This window comes from Patagioenas fasciata, chromosome 2, assembly GCF_037038585.1.
Source record: "Patagioenas fasciata isolate bPatFas1 chromosome 2, bPatFas1.hap1, whole genome shotgun sequence".
NCBI classification, from domain to species: domain Eukaryota; kingdom Metazoa; phylum Chordata; class Aves; order Columbiformes; family Columbidae; genus Patagioenas; species Patagioenas fasciata.
In genome coordinates, this window is record NC_092521.1 from 63,986,178 (window position 1) to 64,004,737 (window position 18,560).

Consider the following 18,560-nt stretch of genomic DNA (forward strand, 5'->3'; position numbering starts at 1 on the left):
AACTCCTGTAATACAGGTGCTGTTGCTAGAACAAAGAACTGCCAGACAGTAACAAATCCAGAATTTTCATGCATTATCTGCATCTGGCTCTTTCTTATTTTCATCAAGATGGTCAAGAGGAATGCCTAAGGTTAAATCTTGTGCTTTTTTTTGATCAATTAAAAAAAAAAAAGACAGTTCCTTGAGTAGCTGGATCATTACTTCTGTTGAAATGGATTGTGTACAAAATTAATCATGTGAGTTCTTCATGTAGGCTGATGGACATATTGCAGTACTTTTAATAGAAGAGCTTTTGGCATCAAAAAGATGTGGGCCACTTAGTAATAGATGTACTTTCACCCCAAGTCTCTTCAAACCAAGGCTACTATGGTTTTATTAACTCTAATTCATTACCAGATATAGTAGTTTGCTGTATAAACTCTTGAAAAAACATGCTGTGGGGAAGACACCAGATATAAGACAAATAAGCATGTGCTCTGTCATGAATGTATTGGACCTTGATACAGTAAGTATGGAGAGATTACTTTATCAGGAAATATTAATGTATGAAAGTGTCAGTTTTGTGATGCTGAATTAATTGCTGTTTTAAGTGTTCCCAAAGGGTCAAGTTTCATTTATTGTCCCAAAAATTTCTGAGTAATTTTTAAAACATGCATGGAGTAGAACTATCCTGTAGTAAGTATAGAAACTTGGTATGCACATGTGAAAGCCTTTGTTTTAAGTGTATAGGGAAGCTCTTATTTACCACTGAAACATGGCTGTGTAATGGGTGAAAATCAACATCACTAAAGACAAAGACATTTCATATCCACCTGAACTACAGACAATATTCTGTCTAGCATAATAAAACTATCAGTTGTGGAACCTAAGTGCAGAATGTGATTCATTCTAAGAAGTCATAACTGCCTTTGTGCACCAACTTGACCAACATACTGACTTCTTATCATCGCAAAGGCTGCAGCCGCAATCTCGTCTTTCACTGGTGTACCCTAAGGCTGCTTGGAAGTGGGGCATCTGCTGTGTCCTAGCACTTCTCCCATAAAACGTGGATGTCTTGACAGGACAGTTTTGGGTATATAAGACTAAACCCTGAGGAGACTGCCCATTCACAGGTGTCAGATGCTTGAAGAAGGAACAGCTGTGTGGGGACTAGCAGAGGCAAGCAAACTCTGGGGAGGGTGGATGCTTTGTGTGAAGAAAAACTTTTAATTGATTTAGCAAAATCACTGATCTTAGTGCAAACACCCATTGTATTTAAGACAATGGGTGGAGGAGAAGTGAATTAGACCACAGTAACTACTTGGCTGGGCAGCTGAAGTCACTTGATGTTTGCATTGTATTGTTTATGTGAGGGCCAGTGTTGCAGTGTGTTCTAGCCTGTGCATACGTGATGAGGTTGGTCATCTGTTTTTGCAAGGAAGTGTACTGCATAGTCATTTACTTTTCTTTAAGGGCTGTCTGAGGTTGCTTTCAGAACTGGATTTGAGTTTTTGAGCAGGTTTGCAAATCTACCAAGGCCATGTGTGTTGTTCTTGAAACTGAATTGCATTGTTATCAACATTTTCTTCAGCAGAAAATGTTTATTGTTGATTGTTATTTTTTTCTTTCCATTCTTGTAACAACACAAGCAAATGATAATGGTGTTCTGAGAAACTTTAATGTGCTGCTGCTGTGTCATTCTGCCAACAACTGCCTGTAAGGAAATGTGATCAGCTACCTTCAGGGTCAGACCCTTGGCTATTACAGTACCTCTGTTGTGCCTTTGGGTGCCACAGCCATTTGAAGGGTGCGCTGTGGATCCTGTCATCAGGAGGATTTCATTGCAAATAGGCAAAGCAGGGCTCCATACTTCAGATACAGAGTCTGGTAGTCATATTGACTCCTAATTTTGGATGCTTAAAATCAGCAATAATCAGAACTGCAGAATCATAGAATGCCCTGAGTTGGAAGGGACCCACAAGGATCATGGAGTCCAACTCCTGTCCCTGCACATGACAACCCCACAGTTCGTACCATGTGTCTGAGGGTGTTGTCCAGTCTCCAAGTTCTTGAACACTGTCAGGCTTGGGGCCGTGACACCTCCCTGGGGAGCCTGTTCCAGTGCTCCACCACCCTCTGGGGGAAGAACCTTTTCCTCATGTCCAACCTAAACCTCCCTGGCACATCTTCCTGACATTCCCTTGGATTCTGTCACTGGTCACCAGAGAGAAGAGATCAGCGCCTGCCCCTCCTCCTCCCCCTGTGAGGAAGCTGTAGCTGCTGTGAGGTCTCAGTCTCCTCCAGGCTGAACAAACCAAGTGACTTTAGCCACTGTTTGTACAGGTTCCCCTCCAAACCCTTTACCAGCTTCGTAATCCTCTTATGGACACTCCCCAGTAGCTTTATCTTTTTTTATCCTGTGGTGCCCAGAACTGCTCACAGTGTTCCAGTTGAGGCTGCACCAGAACAGAATGGGAATGTAACAGATGGCAGCACAGGGTAAAGTTGTAGTAGATAACCTTTCCTGAGGGTATACTGGGTAGAGGAGTCATCCTACTGATAGCAGCATGAAACTCCGACTTGCTGCTGTTGTATGTACTGGGTGGAATGCAGAGGTAATAACAGCAAAAACCACCACAGTTCATGGAAAGGATGAGGTGAGAATAAGCCACTAACTAAACCATTAAGGCAAACTCCTTTCCCCGAGTGCACTTTTCCTGGTGAGCTCCCTCTCTTCAGCCTGCACTGTTGCTGAGTTAGTTTGGTAATGGAACCTTTTCCTGACACACCTTTCTGGGGTGGCCCAGACCTTTAAATTTGTTGGAGTCAACCTGCTGTAGCCCTAAGAAAGAGGTTTTATAGTTGCTGCCTGCTTGTTCCTTCTTTGCTACTTGGTAAGTGTCCACTCACCTCTATGCACCTGGTTATCCCTGTTCTACCAAAGAGAGCTCTTGCATTAATGTGGTAGGAAAGGGCAGCGTTGTCAGCTCTGCAAGCACAAAAGTGTGTCAGTTATGAGATGAATATATGATTTGTTCCTTTTTATTTGCCTTCTGGTTTTGGAAGCTTTAAGGTTTGTTCACTTTTTCAAAGGCTTGTTGCCTTGAGAGCAGAAACTTTTGGGACTTCATTTGGTTTTGTTCTTAAATTAAGAGTGTGGTGTTTTTGTTTGTTTTTATGTGTTAGAATGTGATCCTTCGTTTTATTTAGTTCTCTAAAACAGCATTAACACTCAAAATGAAATTTAGCCTCTATACATCTATATATCACATTCAAGCTTGTCAGTCTTGGATACCACAATAGGAACTAAATTCAGTCTAACTGTTCCCACTAAAATTCCTGTGAATTTTCCTTGCTGACTTTGAGAGCAGTTTTCACTCCTGTTTCAGATGAGCTGTGTACATGGGTTTTTATGTTTATAATGGTGAGCAGATAAACTTTAGGTTAATAAGCTTTTCAAAGGGTGGATTTAAACTATGAGATGTAAGTAGATCTAAGTAGATACAAGCTCCATTTGACATGGTACCTGTATTTGTGAGCAGCCCTGTGCCCTCTGCAGATTTGGCTCTGCACGGGCAGCTCTGTGTTCCCCAGGTCCATGTTATCTGCCTGAATGTCTCCAAAAGGAAGAGAAGTGTTTTCTGTAGAGACAAGTCTGTCTTCACAGATGGGAACAAATAATCAGCAAATGTTTGGTAACAGTCCTGGATCCTCTTCAGCACATTTTCTGCTCGTCCTTGTGGAGTCTTTCTTGATAAATATCTTCAATGATAACACAACGATGATTTGCTCTGAACTTAAACAAGGAGTACATAGAAATGTAGGGTACTAACGCTTGCTTGAGAGTAAACTCATCTCACTTGTTCCTAAGCAACCGTTCAGAATGTACCCTGTTTCCCTGAAAATAAAGACAGGGTCTTACAGTAATATTTGCTCAAACTTATTACTTTTTTATATGTATAGCTGCCTGGACACTATTTAAATTGACTTTTTAAATTAACTGTAACTAGGACTTATTTTTGGAGCAGGGCTTGTATTTTGAGCCTCCTCAAAAATCCTGAAAAGTCATGCTAGGGCTTATTTTTGGGGTAGGTCTTATTTTTGGGGAGACAGAGTAGGACCCACAACCCAATGACTTCATAGCTTTTGCTTTAATGCAATTGTGTTCTACACTGTGATATGGAAACTACAAGCAAGCTCTTGACAAGATGCTATGTATTACAGGTAGGAGCTTTTGACAGATACAGGAATATAAGAATATTCACATTTTTAAATAGTGTATGCCTCTTGCTGATGCTCTGGGATGAGTGCAAGGGCCTGCACAAACATATTGGAGCAATCAGAGAAGGAACACAGAGGGCACAGTCCTCCCTTTGCTTCCAAAATAGCATTTTAGTTTAAAACTGATGTCTTTAAAATTAGCTTTGTTTTTAAAATTAGCTTTGGTTCACCTCACAGAGGTACAACTAAGAGCTGTCATTTTCACTGTAGTTTCACCCCTTCTCTACTTTTCCTACTTTTGTGGTTTGTGTTTATTTCAATCACTAAAATAGTTTGCCACTTACACCCCACCTTGGCCAGCAGAAAGATGAAAATGCAAGAGTTGTGCCTATTAAAGCACAAGCAAGTATTGCACCATTTCTCCTGCTGCACAAGAACTTATAATTCTCTGCCCACCTTCAGGCAGTAGTTCTTGCTACATGTATTGTTCACTTGCTCTAAGGCTTTTCCTTTACTATGATTGAACAACTCCCTAATGGTTTGTCCCAAATCCAGCTGCAAGTATGTGGCTCTTTCTGAGTCACCTCTGGTGCTGGGAGCTACTTCCATGATGTTTGAAGGTTGTATGAGCCTCACAGTGGAGAGGTTGCTCATAGAGTGACTATACATATGGACTGATGTGCTTAGTAGTTAAAAAATAATCTTTATTATAACTTAAATGTGATAGGAAATATGGTGAGTACAAATGTCACATAACTAAATGGAAAAAAAAGGAGGGGGGGGAGAAAAGTCTTTACAAAAGGACACCTTGGAAGAATTCAGCTGATGGAATAAGCACGGTATAAAAACCATGACATGGTTATTTCACCTTCTGCAAAGAGTCTGTATCCTTCAGTAACAAGTAAGCATTTTGAACTGTACAAAATGTACGTTTTTTTAAAGGAAGAATATATATATTTATAAATATACAGATATGTACACCGTTGTAACATTCACAGTAAAAAAAAAAAAACCAAAACAAAATGACCCCTGCCTGCCAATGTGTTTGGCGCACAAGGCTTCCTTTTGATGTGAATTGTTTGCAATCTTTTCTATGTAGCCTATGCAAATTTGGATACTTTAACTGACATCTAAATAGCATTTCATGCATAATGAACACAGTACAGGAACACTCTTCTGTTAAATTCTATTCACCTCCTCTGTTAACTTAAGGCTCGTAATCAACAGTTTGAAGTACTTGCTGTCTTTAATCCCTGCAGTGAGGGGGGGGAACATGTTCACTTCACCCTCTGTTTATTACTCCCTCCCAAGTCCTCTTCAGTTTGTTCTAGTTGCTTATATTGAAATCACTCAATAGAAGCTATGAATCACTAATTAGAGTGTATGGAATCCAATCCTGCCTGCGACTTACAGGACCAAATGGCTTTGGGGACTCGTGCAATTAGCTGTATTCACTACTTCTCTGAATAAATAAATGTGCTTTACCTTTTCATTTAGTTTTTGGAAACCTATGTGATTGTTTGATTCTCTGGATTAATGATGGCTTGTTGCTGGAGGGCAAGAGAAAGGAAATAAAAGACCAGTGGAGGCATTTAGAATGAGTCACCTAAGTGACACCTTTCAGAGTTTACATCATGCTGTTTCTGCAGGCAAAACTTGAAGAAACTTGCTATGTATTTCATTACTGAGACAAAACTGAGAAAGCTGAGTGGTGTTCCCTGCTTGCTGGTGTGTTGCTGGGGACACTGCATGGCAGCAGGCAGCTCAGGGTTGAAGAAAAAGCATCTTTGCAGTCCTGCTTAGGTGGCCTCCTGCTTGTACTTCTTAAATACAATATCACACACCTCAAGCTTTCGTGACAACTTCAAGGAGGGAAATGTCGTAGTAAAATATATGAAGTGCCAAATTCTAGAAACTCGCAGAAGTTTGTTGAGGCCGAATAAGTGCAATTACATTATTTGCTATGAATCAGTCACCAAAGTACAGTTACTCAGCATCCAACTGTTCCATCATGAGCTGCAAAGAGAAGCCAATAGGAACTCTTGAGCTGGGTTTTAGATTTTGCTTTTCCTTAAGAAGTCTGTAAATTGCTACATTTTGGGACACTCTCATAGAATTCTTTGAAGTCTTCCTTCTGTTCCCCACACTGAAGTGCAGCTCCATCCTACTTGAATGACTGTCAAATGTAGGCAGGTTTTTTTTACCTAAAAAGCTGTGGCAGCTTCAGTTCCACGGCGGCTTCCAACTTTAACAAATTCACGGGGAAATTTGTCCAGCTGTTCGTATGCCAGTCTCCCATCTTCACCTGAATGCACAATGTTAAAGCATAATTATGTGTTATATCATTGCACAAGTCTTATAAGGAGTGCCTGAGGGAAGTGGGTCTGTTTGGCCTGGAGAAAAGGAGGCTGAGGGGAGACCTGATCGCTGTCTGCAACTCCCTGAAAGGAGGTTGTAGTGTGGAGGGTGTTGGTCGCTTCTCCCAAGTAGCAAGTGATAGGACAAGAGGAAATGGCTCAAGTTGTGCCAGTGGAGGCTTAGATTGGATATTAGGAAAAAATTCTTCATGGGAAGGGTTGTCAGGCATTGGAACAGGCTGCCCAGGGAAGTGGTGGAGTCATCATCCCTAGAGGTGTTTAAAAGGTATTTAGGTGAGGTTCTTAGGGACACGGTTTAGAGATGGACTTGGCAGGGCTAGCTTAATAGTTGGACTCTATGATCGTAAAGGTCTGTTTCAACTTCAATTATTCTATGACTGCCCTACAACATTTAATATACTGGATGCTTTGCTGTTAGAAACTACTGATCTGCCAGTAACTTCTTTCCCTGTTTAAAATTTCTTATCTTGAAGGCAAATTCAGAAAGTACTGAGAGAAATTTAATGTGCTTTGAATGTTCACATTATTTTTTAAATTTTGTCTTGTAGTTTGCTTGTTTTATCTAGAGTACAACAGAAGCAGGTGTGGCTTGTATGATTAGAAGACACTATCTGTACACTTGTCTCAGTAAACAACCTATCAAGGTTTGCTTGTCAAGGTCTCAGCTGCAGCTGCGATACACTTGAGGCAGATGAGGTTTACCCACTTCTACTTTGAACAGTATAAAGTTTCCCCCGCTTCTCAGTTCCTGGCACTTTAAAGAAGTGAGTCTAGCCACATCTTTACTTATATATTGCTGAAAAGCGGGAAGCGCTATGTTTGTGAAATGTAGCTATTTGTGTATCTCAGTTCCTTTTCTCTTAGGTACTGTCACTGATAGGCACCTGCAGATAGCATTGAGCTCAAGTGTGTTGAATTGGCCATTAGAAATCAAAACGGTCTCTGTATGTCATCTCGAAGAATGGCAGTACAATCTCCCAGAGCTTACAAGATTGTCTCTAGGCTCATTGTTTTATAACTTGAGCAATAACGCGTCCAGCAGCAGAGTGAATTCCTGCTGAACCGGCGAATGAGAGTATGTTTGAAGAGCTTGCCTAATTGCAGTTACAGATGGACACATAAGCTGTGGAGTGGAAATTCATGCTTAGCCTAAAGGCCCAGATAAATACAATTTTTCTGTTCCGCTGAGGTATTGGGCCCTTGAAACTGTGCAGCCACATTTGCAGTCACATACTGCTATGCAGCCAGGTTACAGGTTAATGAACAGAGTATCTATGGTCTCAAGGACAAATGAAGGTCAATACAAGGTGCCATACAAGGTGCCTGAGGTGCCGTGTCAAGGAGGATTTGCAGGCTGGGGTCTGCCCAAATAAACATGTAAAGATCATTTAGATTCAGTGAATGCTTGGCAGTGCTAGTGGCACTACAGGGGTGACAGGAGGGGATCCCCGAGAGAAGGGTGTATGATAGGCAGCACGCAGTGTGCCAGTCCTGTCTCCTCAAGGCTGCTTGGTATTCAAATTCATTATGAATTACTTCTGTTTGTCAACTTCTCCTTTACTGTTCCTCCTTTTCTACTTCCCCTTCCAGACTCACACAATTCTATTTCTCTCTTTTTGGTCCATTTTCATGATTTTCAAAATTATATATTTCTAAGAATACATATTTTCTAACCTGAGTCTCTAGGTGAAGTTCTGTTTTGATTTAGAGTCTCACATTTGTCTAACTCAGGTGCCTTACATGCTGCCTTGTTAAAAAAGAAAATCAAATACTTCTCTAAGACAGACAACTCACCAAGTGAGAGCAGGGTTTCAGACGCCACTTTTCTGATCTCTTCGTTGTCAGACTGGCAGAGCGTGACCAGCATTTTAATACTCTCAGCAGCCTGGGAAGTGCAAAGAGAACCGCATTAGCATCGCATCATACACCACAGTTTTATTTCACAGACTTGTGTGGAAACAGTGACCATCCTCTGTATTGCCCTTCCTACTCCAGGGGGAGGGCCTTGGTGGGGACATGAGGAATGACATGGACCTGTTGGAGAGGGTCTGAGGAGGCCACAAAAATGATCAGAGGGCTGGAACACATCTGCTCTGAGGACAGTCTGAGAGGGTTGGGGTTGTTCAGCCTGGAGAAGAAAAGGCTCCAGGGAGACCTTATTGCAGCCTTTCAGTGCTTAAAAGGGGCCTACAAGAAAGATGAGGACAGACTTTTTAGCAGGGCATGTTGGCTGACCAGCCCGCTCTCTCCACTGTGAGCTCCTCACTGACACCTGCACTCACCAACATTTCCACATTTCTGCCTCGCCTCTCCTATTTTGGGGAGAAAGCAAGGAATAATCCTGTTCTCTTCTACAAAACTGTCAGGCCTTTGAGGAAAGCAGCTGTCAGAGTGTCTCTGGCAGGCTATTTAATACAATAAGAGAGATTAGTGAAAGGAAAGGGCAGGTATTGTGCTGGTGTGGCACACAGAAGATGCTCTGAGCCACAGAGCCAGGATTTGTGTGAGCCTTGTCAATCTGAGGGGCTCAGGTCAGGTCTAGAATGCTCCAAATCAGGGCTTAGCTACTGCAACCATTAAATCTCGCCACCCCATCTCAAACATGGTCGCTTTTGCTTGACTCAGGGCAAGACTGCGGTGGGTGCCTACTGATGACTACAGCTCAAATACTGACATGAGTGATGGGGCCACAGCAACGCAGATGCAGAGTGGGACCTGGTGCAGCCAGCATGGTTGGATGTGGATGAGGCTGCCACTGGGTTAGCTCATCCACAGTCACCTCTCAGAGCATTCCCATTCTTGAAATAACATCTGTCAGAAAGGCTTCAGCTTTTTATTTGAAGATCCCAAATGACAGAGGTCCTTTTCCTCACTATTTTTCTTTTCAGCAGCTGCCATTCTTACTGTTCGAGATGCATCGGGGCTACACTGCTCAAGTTAAATGTGTCTAGCACCAGTTCCCACCACTGTTTCCCAGTCTGCCTTTCCCTGAGAGATCACAAGCCCTGCTGCACCCTGCATGCAGCCGAGGTGTAATGCCCTTCACCGTTGCCTCTGTGAGATTCCTGCCAGCATCTTGTTTGGGGAAAATGTTTTTTCTGTATTTAAACAATATTGGATTATGTATTGGATGGTATCAGTTCTGTCTGGGATGAAGTTACATTTTAGAGATGTCTTCTCCAGGGGCCGGTTTTGAGGGAGAAATAGTCAGTCTGCAGTGGGTCTGTCTGATGGAACACGTTTTTTTGGCTCAGTGTCCCGTACCAGCTGGGTTTAGGCGACTGCTGTTTCCCATGGCTCTGTACAGCCAAAACAAAAGCAGCGTCTTTCCTTCCTGTCATGGGAGTGCAGAAATGGTACCAGACACTAGCTGAAGCTGTAGCACCCAGATGTACCAGCTATTTGTCCATATGGTTTGTAGTTGCTGCCTACGGCCACTCTGTGTGGTGTCACAAAATGAGCTGCGACCTGTCTCTTCTCCTGCTGAAAAACAGATGCATTACAGCTAATTTTATCCTGAGAGAGGATGATCTTTTCCCCTCTCAGTCAGTACTCTGCAGATGAATATTTTTTTTCTCTGTAGCGTGGAAGTAAGTCTCCCCAAATCAATATGAGAGGGAGGAAAAAGCTTTGTCATCGTCGCAGAGCCTGGCTGTTTCTGAAACAAAGATTCCAAACCATTCCCAGACAGCACAGTACCTGTAAAAGGATGCAGTGCAGCAATACAAAAGCGCTGCTGCTGCTGCTGCTATTGTAATTTCTATTTTATTATTTGTACCTCACAGATGTCCATTCTTTAAAATAAAGCCTAGTGCCACAACTGAATTCCTTTTCTCTTACCTTGAGGTATCTTAGAGCCAAACAAGCTGCTTTCTGCAGCTGGAGGTTGGGCTGGGTTAGTGCTTCACAGTAATAAATCAAGGCCTGAAAACAGATAAAGAAGCAATTAAAACATTTCTGCCTGTGTGGAGCAGAAGGGTGAGTGTAGAGACTGCTAAGCCAGTAAAGACAGAGGGATTGCAGCCCACCCCCCTGACAGTGACATGTGGGACAGAGATGCACAGGTGATGTGGTGGGATCATTCCCTACAGCAGATCCAGGCCAGGCTACTAGGTACAGCTCAGTGGGAATCTGAAGTCTCAGGCCAGATGTAGGTGAGGAAAAGTTCACGTTAAAGTGAGAATCACAATCTGGCACCCTTGAAGGCCTTTCTACATAAATCTCCAAAAAGCTTTAAATGGGCCTTAGAGTTTAAATAGCTGAAGAGCTGATCCTTGAGATGATCTCTCTGATGTAGGGATAGTAGTGAATGGGCTGGGATTGGACCCCAGAGGGACTGCAAATAACTATTACAAGGATATTATGAGCTGCTAAACCAGTTTACGGGTTGATCCTAGAAATTAGTAGCTATTACTGAGAGAACAAAACCAGCACGGGCAGCAAATCTTGGTGGCAGTCGGCTGCGCGATGAACTCATCTGCAGCATAAGGCTGCACAGTGCCCTCATACAAGGCACCTTGTGGTCCGTCCTGCAGGCAGTGAACCAGGTATCAGCTACACACACCTGTTCCAAGAGAAAGTTATTTTTTCCCTGAGATGCTGCCTCCTTGACAGTGGGCAGGAGGAAGGATGGTATGAGATACCAAGAGGCTGTGAAAATGGAAGATAAGATGAGAGGGCAAGCAAAGAGGAGACTGAATCAACAGAGAAAAACAACAGAGTGAGCTCCTTTTTCTCTTCCCTCTTCCTTCTGCCACTCTTCCAGCTGCATTTTCTTTCGCTCTCTCCTCACAGGGAAAAAGAAGGATAGTAGAGAAAGGTTGGCCATGAAAGTGTAGAAGCCAACTCCTAATTTCTTCTTATTCCTCTTCTTCCTTCTCTTTCATTTCTGTGTTTAATCTGGCCCTGCTTGTTGCCTTTGGTATCTGTGACTGACTCAAATCTTAGACCTCACAGCCGAGCTGTGTTCACCCAAGGCAAACCAACCCCTCCAGAAATGATGGGAGATCCTATAGATGCCAGCCTCCTTTGGAAAAAAAAAAAAAAGAAAAAAATCTCAGACCTATGTCTTTGCATGTTGATGATGCTGGGGACTGTTGCGTTGAAGCCTTGTACTGAAGCCAAGTCTGAGGCAGGCCAACAGAAATGCTGAAATGCGGTAGATAGATGGAGAGCACAGCACTCAGTAAGTACTTGCAGAGTTTTAGTTAGTACATGTTTAGTGTAATGACAGGTAGAACCAGACTGGCATCATGACAGAAACAGACCTGGATATTCGCAGGAAAATTCGGCAGGAAATCCTTCAGGATCGGTTTAAATCAAGCTTGGAGCAATTATTCTGTATATGTAGACATTTGAGACACTCAGGCAGAAAAAATGTCATGATGACACAGGTCTCTTATGTGATAGGTGATTTTATGCTACTTACCTTCTCCCTGAAGTGCCTGTTTTCTGCAGTAGCTGTTAGAAGTGATGCCACCGTCTCACTGACTTCATTTTTATTTTCATTGAGAAGTAAAGCCAAAGCTCTCAAAACTTCTTGCTGTGGTGGAAGGTTGTTGGAGTTTATTTTGGCCACATTTTGCTGCAGTTTTCCATCTTTCACTGACTGCAGCACTTGAATGACAGAGGCTAGAAGTGCAGGAGGAAGGTCCTTGTTACTTATTTTAAATTCTGGGTATTTCAGACTGTTCCTTTCCCTGCTAACAAACATCAATTTCTACTATACACACAAAGGACATGAAAAATCCCCATCTGAGCAATTGCTATGCATCCAAATTGCAGTATGTCTACAAGGGGGATTGTCTGGGTTAGTTTCTCAGATGTTCTACCAGAAGAGGAGATGAAGACATGGGCTGGGTGGGGCACTGTGGCACTTACGCCTGCTCAGAGTTAAGGACATACCTGTCAAAATGTCACTTTCTGCTGGCAAATGTAAATCTTCTCTAGAACAAGTGAAACCCAGTATTGTCAGTGTATTTCCTCCCAGGGCATCTTTGCAAGAGCTTTTCCTAGGCAGATTGGTGTCTTCCACCGAACGCCAGGGCTAATGTGTTTCAAAGGTGGGCTGAAGTGCCTTTTTCTTTCCAGGTTTTCGAGCAAAAGCTCCCCAGTATGCCCAAATAAAAATGAAAACAAGGCAAGATTCCTCAAACTCCCTTTCAAATAGGAAAGAAAACTTGGCTTGCCAGGGATTGCAGTCTAGCATGCTCTGTGGAGCATCTGCTTCTCTCTTTAGCTTTTGGTAGCAGAGCCTGCCAAACATTGAGGTGCTGTGATCCCTTGGCTCCTGAGAAGATCTCAGCACTTCAGAAGGTCTCTCCATAAAGGATGGTGAAAGACTGGAACATCATCCAAGCCATGGGCACAGAAAACTTCACAGACCTTGGGTCCAGCCCACCACTATCAGCTGTTTTCTAAAAACTAACTCTTTCAACATATGTTTTCCCATTCGAATATGGAAATAGAAATGTCTGAGGGTGTATCTGCATCAGCCCTTTTCCCTTTATATGTACAACTGTTCAGGTGCATTCAGACTTTATATCCAAGGCACTTTCTTGCCCCCTTTCCCCACTTCTTTTGTAAAATCAGCCTCAGGGCTGAACCGATTTGTGCTGAGCTCAGAAGGACACTAATGTACTCCCCTGTTAGCCACCAGAATTTAGATATCCTACCTTCTTTTGCGAGCTGCAGCAAATAGCTTCCAAGGTCATTAACACTGTGGCTGGCAAAATAGTTGTAATACTGAAAGACGGTGATGATCTCAGAGGACATGCTGGAGTAGAGGACAGGCTCTGTCCGGTCCAGGATCTGAGACACCAGGATCCTGAAGACTGCAGGCACCGCAGAAAAAGGGAAGCGTCAGAGAGGGCAAAAGCTGCTGGTAAAATGCCACATTTCCACTTCAAAGACAGAAAGAAACATATTTGCAAAGCCAGATGCTTCCCAACGTTTCTAACCTCAACTGTGGTTAGAAGCTAGACAGACCTTCTCCCTGTCTAGCTCTCATCACCATAGGATATCTTTGTAAGGATGAACCTCTGCCAGTTTATGGATGTGTAGTGCAGCTTCCTATCTGATACAGCATACTTTCTACCCAAACGATATCCTGAATCGCTAAACAGGTATCCACATGCACTGCCAGTTGCATCTCCACAACACCACTGAAGCAAGGGAGGTGGGCCCAGATGCAGGATTTCGCTTTATTTGTTTTATGTTCCTGCATGAGCATGTGGCATGCAGAAAGCCAGTTTGAGGCACTGTCTGTGAGAGCTGCAGTGCAGAGCAGGAAGAAAAACACTATCCAGGGCAATGAGGAAGTCACTCTACATCCCTGTTCTAGCCCAGGGAGAGCTGGTAAATGTGGTGCATCTCACTCCAAATAGTAACCTATATATTCAGACTCACTTGGATGCATATTAATTCCATCCCAGTGAACTGAAATGGCCAATGGACATTACACAGACACATTAAATTGAGAGGATTCCTACTTCACTGAGTTACTTACAAACTTGCATTTGGGAACAGACTTATTCCTGATTAGCTCATAAACCTTACAACAATATTTTGTTTTCTGCTGACCTCACCTTTTTTGTCCTATTCTGATCTGATCATTTTGGGCCAAAACTGTTTCAAGAGTTGTAGGGTTAGTTTTTGAATGAGATCTTGGAGCCATGGCAAAACAGATCTCCAAGGGGTTGGAAAACAAGTAAATGAAGGTTGAGTGAAGCCCAGTATACAACTGTTCTCCATTTTGATGACCAACACAATTTTTTTTTGCAGCACTTGGTACCTGTTTCTGCAAGTCCTGGACACTCCTCATTCACAGTGGTGGCAAAATTGATATCCAGTTGCTTCATCATCTTGTCTGCAGACGTGTGATACACTCCTGAAGGGCCAGTACACTTCATCCAGAAAGCCAGCAGTGATAGTTTCTTGTGGAACTCTGGAATAGCTGGAGAAGGAAACAAAATGAACAATGAAACAAAGCCGTGCTGGACACATCAACTCCCAGAAGAGAAAAGGTGGTAAGAGTGGAGGAAATCTCACTCCAGCCCAATGATGGACAGTTGCTGCTTAGTGGGTCACCCTGTGCCATTACCTTCACAGAACATGACCATGGGCTCACTCCAAGCTCATAACATGTTTTTTTTTTTTCTGTTTCCCCTGGTAGGATGTGAGAAAACGTACTCCTGGTTCAGTTCTGGGCACTGACATCTCATCCTTTTAAATACCATGAAATACTAGGGGAGTCCTGCAAATGGTCTGCACAAAACTGGTCCCTGTCCTAGCACTGCTCTCTGGCCTTGAATAAGTCACTCAATTTTGCCTCAGTTTTCTGATAAACCAAGTAAATAGACCATGGTATATTTACCTATTCTGCCAGAGTGTTCACAGGAGTAACTGTTTGTCAGACTCTTTCAAGGTTTTAAAATAGACACAACACCACCACAAATATCTAAATAGATCTCCACAGAGATGACTAAAAATAGCCTTTTGGATAAACTGTTTGAGAAGACGTCTTATGCCTCTGATAGTATAAAGGCAGATCCGGTCTTTCCTCAGGAAAAAGAGGTGGAAGATTTTGGCTCTTCAGAGACAGCAACATCCCCACACCACTGCAGCAATGACCTCTGTGCATCTTCTGTATATCAAGCAGCATAAGTCCTTTCTCTTCTCACCTGCTTATTTCTGGATACCAACACTGCAAACAGAATAAGGCCCCTGACCAACTCTACTGACTGCTACCTCTGCTGGTAATTGTGAGTTGACCTGACTATGCTGGCATCTCCTGCAGCCATGGTGAGGTCTGCACAACGACTATTTTAGCAGGCACACATGCCCAAACAAAAACTTTTTAAAAATAAGCCCCCCCTAACTTATGTCTTACCATCAGTAAGGGAGGCGATGTTTCCCAAGTTCTCAGTGGTGATCTCCGCAATATTCTCCATCACGAGGATCTGCCTGGACAGCTTATCCAGGAGGCCTCGTGCCACGAATGGTGTTTTACTGGAGAACACAATTTGCTGGTGAAGACAGATGGGAAGAGAAGAAGTCATCGAGTAGAAACAAAACAAAACAACAACAACAAAACTAAACCAACCAAACAAAAAAACCCACTGAAACAGAACAACAACAACAAAAAAAACAAAACAAAAACCTAAACCTCAGAAGAAAACAAAAACCTCCAAAACACTTGGCACCTGAAGAACTGCAATGGCAAATTCATTGCCTGAAACCATGGGATCTCTAACTTCAGAAGTGTTTTTGTCTCTTGGAAATTTTATTGTCCTGGTTGATATGTATTGTTGCTTACATCTTTAACATCTACATTCAGATCCAGGCCCACTGAGTATCCAAGCAGCCTTTTGCATAAGCTAATTTCTGATTTATACACTCTGCAAAGCTGAAGGAATCCATTATCATAAGCCTCAAAGCCAGAAAATAATATTAATCTGACTTTTGTACAACATATGCCATGGACTTTGAGGACATATCTGCCTGGAGGCAGACCACAGGTCATTCATTCTCCACTCCATTTCAGCTCTGGTTAACTACTCAGGTGTCTTTATTAATTTGGTTCTTTTTCCTTGCTAATACTCCCTGCTGCTGACATCTGCATTTTCTTCAGCATTCCATGTAAATATTGTTCATATCAAATCTGCTCCATGTGTGGACGTAGTTCAAGTTCGCCTCCCCCAGCTGCATATTTACTGTGTACTCTTGTATTTAAGCCAAAAACTTCCCTTTTTCTCACACTTGTGAGCCAGCAGAGTGTCCAGCTCAGCACTAAGGGTGCTGGAATCAAACTTGCTCTGTATTGTTTCAGTGGGCCTTTGGGAAAATAAAACTAATTACGTCTAAGATGGAAGATCCAAATAATTGCAAAGAGGAAGCTGCAGTATGTTTTGATTCATCAGGAAAACCCTGACGCCCTCACTTGCTAGAGTGGTTTGCTGGAGGGTTAAAATCACATTTGCCGTGCTTGGGCTCTGAAAAGAAACCCTCTAAAAGGTTGTGCTTGTTAGTTGCGTGCACAAACAGACAATTTTTATGTCCCAGGGGGGCTGTCGTGCGCTGCCTTCACAGTGTGTGCTGCAGACAATCTTTCCAGCTCACGTGCAGAAATTAGTTTCTGCTCCTGAAAATCACAGCTTTGTCTGGGATTTGGTTAAACAGTGGGGCCACGGGCTTCTGTTTTACCTCTGAAGACATGTGCTGCCTTAACCAGGGACTGATCTCACTGAGGACATCCCGGTGAAGCTAGTGGACATTTGTAACCCAGGGCTGTCCCTGTCATCTGCTGCACCGTCCATCAGTCCTGCTGGGCAGTACCTGCAAAATTCCCTATAGTTTGCACATCAGGTCTCTGCTGTGAGATGGACCAGTACAGAAGTGATGGAGCATTTTCTAGTGTCACCTTCACCCCATCATGATGGCTGTCTCAGCCATGTGGCTCACTGCCTCCCACGAGCAGCACTGGTTTTACATAAAAAGAGGGGAGATACAGGCTAGACATAAGGAAGAAATTGTTTGCAATGAGGGTGGTGAAACACAGGCACATGTTGCCCAGAGAGGTGGTCAATGCCCCATCCCTGGAAACATTGAAGGCCAGGCTGGATGGGGCTCTGAGCAACCTGATCTAGTTGCAGATGTCCCTGCTCATTGCAGGGGGTTGGACTAGATGACCTTTGAAGGTCCCTTCCAACCCAAACTATTCTATGATTCTATGATTCTATCTGACTTTGCCAGCCTGCTCATACCCTACATCGCAGTCACACTAGTGCCTGCAGGGAGGATTTTGTAATACATGCCCTAAATGAGCTAGATCTGGTACCTGAATGAGCTGTGTGCAATACTGCAAGTGCTTAACTATGGTTATATCGAGGCTATCGTTCCCTGTGGTCAGAGGCAGAGGGCTGCCGGCCACACTGGTGCCCACACCCGTGTCCTCGGTGAGAGCTTCGCTCAGGTGGCCTCTGGCTTCTGGGTGCTCCGTTCTGTAACTGGGGAGGGACAAGGGAGGGAGGTCAGTGCAGGGCCCACCGCCGCAGCCAGCACACAGACACACACGCTCACCCAAGACAATGAGCAATGAGAGCAGCAAAAGAGCTGAAAGCAGCCAGAAACCTCGCGATGAACACATCATATCACAAAGGAGCAGTGCTGCCCTGGCTGGGCATGGAAGGGCTGTCCCTGCCATGGGGAGAGCTCTCTGTTCCCTGACCAGTTTGCATCCAGCCATGTGATGCCCTCACTAGCAGGCCTTGTTAACCCCTGGTTACTGTCGCTTGGTGGTGACAGTGGTTTCTCCCACTTGTTGGTAAATTATCTCCCCAGTGCTCTGGATTAAGCACCATTAGAATTTGTGCCATTCCAAGCACCCAGCTGCTAAGAACAGCTCTGTGCTTTCGGTGTCCTCCTGGTGCCAAATTTAATGCTCATTGCAGAACAAAAGGAAAACCACTGCTGGAGTAAGAGACATGATGTTTTCATATGCTGTTTTAGGCACAACATGTACAGTTTACTTTGCCAGTCATTTCTGTAAGAGCGTAAAGCTAGTTTCACTGTGTTTTAAATCATTATTTCCAACATTGTCTTCTTGTCCAAATGGTCCTCCCTATGTTTAAATGCAAAGGCCGAGGTCAGTCCCCAGATGGCAAGTGTACTTGGCTGCAAGTTCAGAAGTTTCAACACTTGCAGTCTTTACACTGAGTCACACACTTACACATCTAAAAATGGAAGTGTGAATCTACACTGTCCGGGCATGAGCCAGAAGGGAAGAAAGGAAATATTAACTTCTACTTTAACTTTAAAAAATTCAGTTATTTTCTAAGTTAGCTTATAACTAACTTAAATTTTTGCTGCTTAAGTTAAATTTATGCTAAAGCGCCTAGTTAAAGCCAGATCCTTAAATCAATGCAGACTGAACTGAGCTCAGATTGCCAGTTTAGCAAGCAATGCAATTTTCCAAGTTTTTCT

At 43.3% G+C, this 18,560-nt stretch overlaps 1 protein-coding gene across 3 annotated transcripts in view; it reads right to left on the bottom strand.

The window, feature by feature from the left end:
• Positions 1–4,883: 4,883 nt before the first annotated feature.
• RIPOR2 (RHO family interacting cell polarization regulator 2) overlaps positions 4,884–18,560 on the bottom strand; it is a 72,384-nt gene continuing 58,707 nt past the window's right edge. For all 3 annotated transcript variants that reach the window (XM_065830944.2, XM_065830946.2, XM_065830945.2), the window contains 8 exons: positions 17,416–17,584; positions 15,469–15,604; positions 14,371–14,532; positions 13,253–13,411; positions 12,007–12,209; positions 10,419–10,502; positions 8,373–8,463; positions 4,884–6,505 (listed from right to left, as the gene is read on the bottom strand). In XM_065830944.2, the coding sequence (XP_065687016.1) occupies positions 6,405–6,505; positions 8,373–8,463; positions 10,419–10,502; positions 12,007–12,209; positions 13,253–13,411; positions 14,371–14,532; positions 15,469–15,604; positions 17,416–17,584 (1,105 nt within the window). In that variant the 3' untranslated portion in view covers positions 4,884–6,404. The remainder of the gene's footprint in view (positions 6,506–8,372; positions 8,464–10,418; positions 10,503–12,006; positions 12,210–13,252; positions 13,412–14,370; positions 14,533–15,468; positions 15,605–17,415; positions 17,585–18,560) is intronic.